The sequence below is a fragment of the Solanum verrucosum genome, unplaced genomic scaffold (genome assembly GCF_900185275.1).
Source record: "Solanum verrucosum unplaced genomic scaffold, falcon-dt-bn FXZP01000307.1, whole genome shotgun sequence".
NCBI lineage: Eukaryota > Viridiplantae > Streptophyta > Magnoliopsida > Solanales > Solanaceae > Solanum > Solanum verrucosum.
Genome location: NW_026020264.1, coordinates 1,849,412 through 1,860,230, shown reverse-complemented (window position 1 = coordinate 1,860,230; position 10,819 = coordinate 1,849,412). Strand labels below are relative to the sequence as shown.

General features: G+C 29.4%; 1 protein-coding gene across 1 annotated transcript; it reads left to right on the top strand.

Annotated features, from left to right (window-relative positions):
- Window positions 1-5,847: 5,847 nt before the first annotated feature.
- On the top strand, window positions 5,848-6,836 carry LOC125833660 (zinc finger A20 and AN1 domain-containing stress-associated protein 5). The gene has a single exon (XM_049512830.1). The coding sequence runs from the start codon at window positions 6,112-6,114 to the stop codon at window positions 6,673-6,675; it is 564 nt and encodes a 187-aa protein (XP_049368787.1). The 5' UTR covers window positions 5,848-6,111; the 3' UTR covers window positions 6,676-6,836.
- The last annotated feature ends 3,983 nt before the right edge of the window (window positions 6,837-10,819 follow it).

The window sequence follows — 10,819 nt, the reverse complement described above, 5'->3', positions numbered from 1 at the left end:
AAAAATCATATTTGTATGTTATAACAAAGTTTGCATAATTGCGCTCCATAGCAAACATATATATGTATAATTCGCTATACATATATAATTGAAAGCTATGTCTATTTCGCTATACATATATACAAAAAAAAGCAATTGTATAATTCGTTGGCTCCTCTTCAGATTTGTATAATTTCGCTGGCAGGCCATTTGTATAAATTGTTGTTAGCCTCTCGTTTGTATAAATCGTTGACAAAAATATTTGTATATAAAAAATCGCTCACTCTTTTGCTTTATACAAACATAAATTATACATTATATTTGTATAATATGTGTTGTATAAAACGAGAAAGAGAGAAAGGCAAAAGAGAACTGAGCAGGAGAATATTTGTATTGTATAATTATAAGTGTATAAGACAAATATATATGTATTGCATGTGTTTATACAATTTTCATTCGCTTTATACAAACATAAATTTTATATTATACAAACATAAATTCTACATCATATTGTATAATCTGTGTTTGTATAAAACGAGAAAGAGAGAAAGGCAAAAGAGAACTGGGCAGGAGAATATTTTTATTGTATAATTATAAGTGTATAGGACGAATATATATGTATTTGCATGTGTATATATACAATTTTCTCTCGCTTTAAACAAACAAAAACGCAATTTATACAATTCTGTTGGATAAAGCGAGAGAGGCGAGCACAGAGGGAGCGAGCGAGAAAGGGAGAGTGGCGAGCGAGAATTTGGAGGGAGAGAGGCGACTGACAAACGTTTGCTGCGGGGCGCTATTAAATCAAACAATAGCTACTCCATTTATTTTAGATTATAAGTTTGTCATTCTGTACAATTATCCCTATTTATATAAAATTTTACCGAGCCACCGAGTGTCGGGGCACACCAAATTCTTACCGAAATATGTCCTTGATTTTAATATATTATTTAATCAGTTCTACTTATATGTCGTCCTTATTAAAAATAAATATTTTTTAATACTTATCTTTTATAAAATCAATGCACCTATTATTTTTCCTATTTTACTCTCAAAAGTTATTAGTCTTGAAAATATGAATTTGATCAATATAAAAAAATTAAATGATTAATTCATGTTTGTTGGTCAATTTAATTAATAAAAAAAAATTCATGTTCATTTATTAAAAAATTGACTTTTAAGAGATTACTAAATAAGAATACGGTAAACTTATCTAGCTTTTTAAGGAGCGTGAAATCTAAAATGATAACACATAAATAAAAACGGAGAAAATAATAATTTTTTGTTCTTACAATCTTACCAGCAACCAGACTGCCCTCTAATAACATTTTGAAAACAAAAAGTGTTTCTGTAGCATTCATTATATTTTTCTTCGGCTGTCTTTTTACGGATTTTTACTGATTCAAACATTACAAAATCGGAAAAGTCTCTGCTGACAAGTAAGGTGAAAATAGACCTAGACATTTAAACATGCAATTTGAGTTCTTATACCTTTTCCTATGTCAATGTAATTAGGAAGATATATTATGAAAAAAGGGAGAAAAAATACAGTAAATGAGAAAACAAGTCCATGTCAGAAAATAAGTGGAAGAAAGGGAAATTGTAGAAAATGAGGAGTACTTAATAATGGGGAATAGTTTTGTGGGCTCAATATATAAAAAGGTCCTTCATTCGTTTATTTTTAATTGTTTACTTAAATTTATATTTATTTTTTTTAAAAAATGCTTAATATTCTGAATAACTTATCATAATATTTATATTAATTAATGTTTAGTATATGATTTTGATTTTAAAAAAAAATAATCTTAAGGTTAAAACATGAAACAAAAAGTTATCTTTTTTTATATATTAAAAATGATAAGTAATAAGAACGAAGAAAGTAATTCTCACTCATTACAAGGTAAAAGAAGAAACTGCTTCGACTTGCCTTCATTTCTCTCCTCACTTCTAAGCAAAGTAACTCAATGATTTCCGACTTGCCTTAATATTGCTAGGCAGCTTGAGAGGATAGGAATTGACATCAAGAAATTTTTTTTAAAAAACGAAGTTTCTTTAACTTCTATCTAATTGTATTGTTTATGATCCCAAAACTAAGTATACCTTTTGCCATTTTTCTTCTATTCATCCTCTTTTATATATAAACCAAACAAAAGAGAAGGATATTTCCTTAATTCTATTCAAATGGTATTATATGGTGGTGGGTTCCATAATGTGACCGTAGAATCTTTCAAGGAAGCGCATTAGGTGACGCGGGGACGTTAAGAGGAAAATTGGACTACGCCTATATGCAAAGAATACACGTCGACCGCTTCAAGGTGCCACGTGGATGTCATCAAATATTCATTTTTGTTACATCCACATCATAATGCTTCTTTTTCAATAATATTCCACCAAAAAAAGGAAGTCATTTTGTGGTGTTTTAGGTGTCGAATTATATTAAATAAAAATCACAAATTCATTAGTTTGGAGTTTAATTACGTAACTTTTCCTGAGGTTCTAAAATTACCTATCATGTCAGTTTGGATCACCAGAGACATAAATTTAGTACATCTAGATAGATAGATGTATTTTAAATATAATGGTAAAAAAATTTTAAAATATAATATATCAAAATAAATTCACATGTATCTAAATCTCTTCTTTTATATGTGTATAGATACATTATTTGAGTCTTTGACTCGCCTCCCTCCACTCTCGCTCGTTTTTCTCCATATATATTAATAGTTTAGAGTATATCTATAGCAAAAACCATATATCTAGATGTTATGATTTTTAATTTGATATAAAATTATTAAGTAATGTAATATATATAATTATTTCAAATTATGAAAATTTTAAAAAAATAAATAAAAATATTTATGTAATTAGGTAATTCTTTTATTATCTTTCTCAAAGAAATTGTTTTCACAATTGAAAGAAGCGACTTCACTCACTTTTCGACATATTAATTTCATACCACTACTCCAACTAATATTTAAATATTATTTAATGTTCATTTACACCTATCTAACACACTCGTAATATAAAACAAATTCAAATCATAAATTAAGTATAAGAATCTATTTTATCCATCTCTCAGATGTGCACTCAATGAATTACTCTATTAAATTAAGAAAAATAGCACCAAGGCGTAAAACATCTTTTGATTTAAAATTTATTCCCCTCTTACAAATCATCAATTTTTTAATACACAAAATTCATGAATCTATTTTTCATTTTCTTTTCTCTCATAAATTTAAATATCAAAGACTATTAGTAATTTTTTAATCATACAAAACACAAGATAACCTCAATTTAGTACTTGAATAATTTTTAATTAGTTGTAAATTAACACATTTTTTAATAATACATTTATCAGAATATTTTCTCTTCCCACAAGAATGACAACCAAGGGAAAAAAGAAAAGACGGTCAGAGTGGGCGGCTGTAAAGCTGGAGCTGAGACATTTAGCCTTTTCTGCTTTCCTTTCTCCTTATCAACTCAAAGCCGCTCAACTTGTGGGGTACAAGGTGTGTGTGAAATTACAAATATAACCTCTACTTGCATGTATGACCACTAGGCAAAAGATAATACTATTTTTTTCTTTTCAATAAATAAATTTGCCGTCTTTAGGCAAATCAAGTCAAGTGGTGGGGAAACAAAGAGGAAACCAAGTTGTATTGCAATTTGCTATGGAAATTGGAACCTTTTTTTATTTACTAAGTTACCATTTCACGTGCCTAAAGTGACCCAATTAATTTCATTGGTAAGTCAAGAGAGACAGCCATTTGCAACGTAAGAGATAGAAGTAAAACGTTTAAATTTTTATTAGAAAAATTGGCCAGTGAATCAACTTGGGCCTTTAACGTTACTATCTTGTTCATTTTTTTAATTTGTGTTTTGATATTTGCTTAGAGGTTGATTCTTTGACCTAATCTTCATTACTTGTCCGTATATGATCCATAATATCACGAATTTAAATTTTTACTAAGTTACATCACTTGACAACTCACTCACGAATCTTTCACTATCTTGCAAGCTCAGATAAGTCTTTTATACTTGATCGCTAAGGAAATGAAGATAGATACTATAATTGCTTGCTAGTTGTTTCATTTACAAATGGATATCCCTCTAATTATACTACTAACTTAGCGGCTAATATGTAAATAATAATTGTCAATTAAATTCCTATATATTTTCAAATAAGTTCTCATTCTAGAATTTCTACATAGCTAGAAGATTCCAAGGACCTTCCATACAAATTCATGAAATTCTAAGATTCTCCACATGTCTCTAAAATTTTCCACTATGGGATAACCTTCTTCCAATCTAGAACTTCCACATGAATAACTTTATGTCACGTAGCACCTAAGTGGTAATAACATGGCGAATCATGATAATAGGATTGATAACTTGATATCATCACAAACTTCTATGAAGATATATACTCTTAATTTAACCTACTTTCTTTAATAAAATAAAATAAATAAACTAATAACATATTTTTAAAAAAAATTTAATTGTCATGTATACTTAATAAATAAATAAATTTTACAGGTGATTCGTTAAATTTTACTATACTTCATTACAAAAGAAATAATAAAACTACTTTTTTTTAAAAAAATATAGTAATAAAATGGTCACTCAACATTTGTATAAAAATTAGCTACTAGAAGGATGAATGAGATTGAGAGACGGGGGAGAAAGGTGAGTGAGATTGAGCGAGAAAGATGAGAAGCGAGAGATGAAAAGCAAGTGAGATATAATTGATTTGTATATTTAATTGTTAATTGTATCACATATACAATAGACACAATTGATTTTTATCAATGAATACAATTATATAAAAAAACTTATATATTTAATTTGTTGATGCAAACCAATTATATCAAATATATTAATGAATATAATTTGTATCAATGAATACAATCATGATATTGTAATTCTTATAAACACTGAAAATGGTCTAGAATGAATAATTAACATTTAACAATAAGCTCATGCTTTCAGGGAAATAAGGATTAAAAAACTATACCTTTTATCTAATATTTTATTTATTAAGTGCGACAGTATAAATAAGTTTTCCATAAAAATGATCTACTAAACTTATTCGTTGCTCAACTATTAATTTTTTTTCCAACTAAAAACAATTAAAGATTCTAACAATAAATTCACCTTTAATAGTCATATAAATATTTTAAAAATTTATTTTAGACCATAAATTTCATTTTAATTTTTTTTTATGCCCTAGTTAAATAGTCATGTCTCATTAATTGAGACAAGTATAGAAGAAACTTTTAATGGCATTGAGACAAGTATAAAAGAAACCCTCGCGTCCTCCAATATTGGGTACACAAATAGACACATATACCCTATATAACATTTTATATGATAATTTATAGCATGACATCCTACTTGTATTATGTTACATTGAAGATATTAATATCTATTATTAAATTCTATATAATCTTAGGTGTCTATATCCATACAAAATTAAAGGACATAAATATAACTGAATTAAGCTAAAAGACATTTATGCCAAACTTTTAACATGTTACATATTTGGATGTATTTAATTTGTGAGAGTTGGAAGGGATGGGCAGCAGGGAGTTCAAGGATGGAAATGGTAAAAACATAAACATCTATAAGCTGTCCTCTTAATAAAAAGAGCCATTTTCCATACCTTATCCAGCCTGTATAAAATATCCCCTATTTTATTTTATTTTTAAAGAGGTCACCGAAATACAAATAAAATACTGTAGCTCTTTTTTTTAAAAGATATCCTCAAAAGTGACGATTAAGTAAAGAACACGTCAGACCTAATCTAGAAAGAAGCATACCCCCTCGACCCATCAAATTTTCCATAATTACCCCAAAATTCATAGGGGTATTATCGTCAATACATCACCCTCACCCCACAATTTGCCTGATACGCGTATCCAATGAGGCCATTATTCCATCGCCATTACCGACCTCTCTCCTCCTTAAAATCTCCATTTTTCCTTCCCCTCTTTCCCATTTCTTCATCCAAACCAAACCACAAACCACTCTCCCCATCCCCTCTCTCTCGCTCTACGAATTTCGTATTTTTTCTTTCTAGATTGAAGCAGGCAATCGAATTTTGTCATAATTTTTAAATTTTACACAAAAAAAATGGCTCAGAGAACGGAAAAAGAAGAGACGGAGTTCAAGGCCGTACCTGAAACTATAACGCTTTGCATCAATTGTGGAGTCACAGGAAATCCAGCCACAAACAATATGTGTCAAAAGTGCTTCAACGCCACCACCGCGGCTACCTCAACTTCATCCAGCTCGCCGACGGGGTCGGCGGTGACGATTCCTCACAAGTTCGCTGAGAAATTGGTCAGATCTGAAAAGTCGGCGAGATTCAGCTCGTTGAGGTCGTTGCCGGACAGGAAGTCTGATCTGGACAGGATGAGTCAAGATCTGAAGAAAGTTGGAGATTGGATGATGGTAAAGGAGGAGGATCAACTGAAGGACAGCTTACCGCCGGCTAAGAGAGAGGTGAATCGTTGCTCCGGTTGTCGAAGGAAGGTAGGATTGACCGGATTCCGATGCCGGTGCGGCGAATTGTTCTGCGGTGAACATCGATACTCCGATCGTCATGATTGTAGCTATGACTACAAAACCGCCGGCCGAGAAGCGATCGCGAGGGAGAATCCGGTCGTGAAAGCAGCAAAAATCATTAAAGTTTGAAAGGATAACACGAAAACCGCGTCCTTTTTACCGTTATAATCAAATTTCAAATGATGAAAAAAATGGAGAGAGATCGAATTCCGATCTCCGTAACTGCTGCTGCTGTTATTATGCTTTTCGTCGTCTCAGAGGGGAGAGACGCACAACGAACGCAAAAATAATATCAAAACTAGAGAGTAATTCGAAAAAATATATTTTTATTATATATTTATCTAATTCGAAGTCATGAATTTGTTGTGTGAAAAATTCATCTCCTTTTCTGAATTGTTATTTTGAAGAATTAAATCCTTTTTAATTTTTTTCCAGTGTTCTACAAAAAGATTGTGGCTTTACAGTTTCTTTGTTCTTCGTTTAGTCCTTGTTTGGTTATTGAGCAAAATGGAAATGGATTTGATCACTTTCAAAGAACATCAAATAATCGTTTTCTCTGTAAAGCAAACGCGGTTTACATTATTCCCATGACCATGAGTGGCATATGGTCGTAAATTGATGGGAAGTGTGGGGGTGATACGTTATTAGAATTTCTTAAAGTAAAAGATAAGACATAGAAAGGGTTGGGCCCACCAGTCTGCCAAGTGGTTGTTGGTATCGTGATAAATTGGGAATGAATCGAGGAGACGTGAAAATGAGGTAACAGAAGAACTGGTTGATTTTAGTTTTTGAGTAGTCGCTGTATTTTGTGAGATGTTGAAAGTTCAATCTATCTTTAATATTTGTTGCATAGTATTGGGGATATGCAAAAAGAACTTGAATTAAAATACCCAACCTTACGTTAGCAATAGAAGTGGTCAAAGAAAAGAAAATATCACCCAGCAAAAATTAAAAAAGAGAATGTACTAAACCACATGGGAGATGTAAACTGCATTAGATAAGTCCTATGCAAAAGACTCGACTCAGAAGGCATTGAGAAGAGATCGATCATGGGTCATTCGTGTGGATAAAATCACCCTCCAAACCAATTGAGCCATTTTGAAAGACGAACTTGACATTATTGACAAACTTATAAACATTCTTTTATTTAATTAATTAAACTTATCTACACCCTAATCATTACATGACATAGCAGGTGATATCAAATTCTCAGGCTTTTAACAAAAAAGCGGTGAAAAGTATTGCAAACCTCTGAATTTGGCGAGAATCTAGAGATGCATTTTACTCATGTTGTAAGATCAGGGGTATATTTAAGTTCAGTTAATCAGGAATATAGTTAAGTTCAGTGTTAGATATTAAGATTATCAATAATTTAAGTATGAAATAATAATTTATGTCAAATCTAAGAATATTTTCAATATTGGATGAAATATTAATATGACTTCATATATTTTACTTATTCAATTTAGTGGGCATATTAGTCATGACATTTAATATGATATTATGATATAATGACAAGATGGTGTGATCAACATGGGATATGATTCACTGGTGGGAGTGTTTTACCCTTAACCAGAGGTCTCGAGTTCGAGCCCTTGATATGAAGAAAATCTTGTTGGGAGCGAGCTTCAATATGGGCTCCGAACACCAAGTGAGAAAAAAAAAAGAAAAAAGAATAAAGATAAGATGGTGTGGTTTGGAAGGTTAATGTCTCCTACTTTAATTTTTTAAGTTTTGTTGTTTGCTTATAATACCAAGAGAGCAAAAGGCGAGCTTCTAGAAGAGATGTTAAAAAGAAAAGAAAAAGTCATGACATATCGTATTAGTATCGCATTATGCTAATAATCGACCTAATCGTCTCTTAGAAACACTCAAGGAGACAAAAATAAATACATTTAAAAATAATGAAAAGTAAAATCATGATAAATCAATATGATATCATGCGATACTTAGTCTCTTTAATTTTATTTAATTACACTTAATATATTATGATGGATCGTCATGATTTCAAAACTAGAAAAGAAATAAAAAAGCCAAAAACATTGACATGAAAGTCATGATGTTGGGTATCGGTACGAGTATATTCAATTCAATTATTTATTAAATTATTCACAATTTATATGTATTTTTATGATTTTAAAGTTACAAATAAAGAAAGTATTTTTTTTTTAGTAATGTGACATGAAATACCAGAAAGATTGATATGACTTTAAAGTTATACCCAACCTAGCTAGCTATAAAGTTGAATTATACACAAAATCATATATTGGATCTTTATGATTTAAAAGTTATAAATAACGAACCAAAAATAATAATTAGAAATGTAACATGTAGGTTAATATCAAATATATATGACTTCATCCTATATTCAACCTATCAACAATTAACAAATTATTCACAAATGACACTGAAATATCATGATTTTAAATTATTCTATTTTATGTGACTTCTTTTGATTCCAATTTAAAAAATGAACGTAAATCAAGGGTAAGAAAATGAGTGAAAGTTCTTTCTATCAAAACATTATTCTCAGGCATATTTTGGTGTAAAATAATAAGACAAAAATGATTATATTCCTCAATTTTTATTGATATCTTGTTATCATTTCTTTTCAATTTCGAGTTCGATAGTAAATTTTTGGAACATGGCCTAAAATTCGAATAATTTACTACAACTGTTCCATATATCACATCAAATAAATCCATCTACTTGTCATTTTACGAGTAAACTAGGCAAATAGAAACTAAATATTAGTGCTAGTTTTAATATATTCTTTTGTTTGATTTAGTGATCAAGTTTGAAACACAGTGTAATGAATCATAAGTACAATTTTTAATTGTTTATTCTATATTTGGTTGATGAAATAATATGTTAAATGAATAATGTAAAATAGCAGCAGAGTTATGATTTTTATTAAAGAGTTTAAAATATGAAGAAATAAACACACAGAGAAGTGCAAGAAGGTTCAACACATATTAGTGTAATTTTCTTTCAAAAGAGTTTCGAATGAACTGATGAACTCTTACTAACTCTGCCTTGATGCGAAAGTTAATCAACCTCATAATTGAAATCGGAATGAGAAAAATAAAATATCTGAAATTTTATTTGAAATGATATATTACACTTTCTAAAAAGAAAAAAATCCAAGAATATAAAAGCCAAATCTTTTAAAATAGTAACGAACCAATCGATGAACATGTAATTGTCAAATTATGTTATTATCGGTTCAAAAAGTTTTCGTTTTGTTCTGTAATTAAAGTACCGACAATTGAAAGAATCCAGTTTCACTTCACAATCAATTGTACTCATTTCATCATAATTTTTATTTAAACTTGACATATATAAATTTATTATCATAAAAAACAATTTGATATTCATAATTCACAACAATTATTGCACTGTACCGGACGATTTAATTTTTATATGTATACATATACATATATTATGTAATTTATTAATTTGAAGTAAACATTGAATATCGAGCTAGTAAAATTTTATCATGCTAGTGCATATTGGATGTTTGCCAACTTAACACAAAAGACGGTGCAGGAAAGAAATCCAAAAATAAGAAACATGTTCTGGTATCTAACCTAACAATTTCTAATTTGGAATCAACAATATTTTTCTATTAATCTCTGATTAAAATCATTGGTTAGAATTTTTATATGATTAATTAAAGTAGCTAATAGTATAATATATTTAAATTTAAGTTGTTGATCAATGTCATTGCGACAAGACAAATCATCGGTGGAATAAAGTAAAGTGTTTAAAGTGTCAGGGACCATCTACTTATTTTTTGCATTAACAATGTACAATGGGGTGGATGCACTTCAAAGGTAACAGGTTTATCTGAATCGGTAATTTTGATGTAAAATATAATTATGTATAAAAAGTTTTGAAAATTTAAGTAATAGATATGAATTGATTAACTTTGAGAATGATAATTTTTTTAAAAATTTTTAAGGTTGAAGTCATAAAGTAAAAATTAAGAATCCACCTAACAACGGCGTAACAAATAATGGAATCAAACGTGTTATTTTTTTTATATATATTATTTTTTGTGAATGGGTTTCAATTCTTTGATATTTCTTTTGAGAAATTACCACTTGGAAGCTCGGCTAAAAATATTTATATTTGTTAGCTAATATATATAACATATATTTTTTTAAACAAATTAACGGATATTTATGTCAATTTCCCGTATTTTGTTCTAAGTTAATGCCATCACGTTTTTTTTAATATTTGAAGTTCACAAAGTCCGCCTAATTTAAAT

Coding starts and splice junctions, on each gene's coding strand:
- LOC125833660 (XM_049512830.1), top strand. CDS start 6,112: ATGGCTCAGAGAACGGAAAAAGAAGAGACGGAGTTCAAGGCCGTACCT.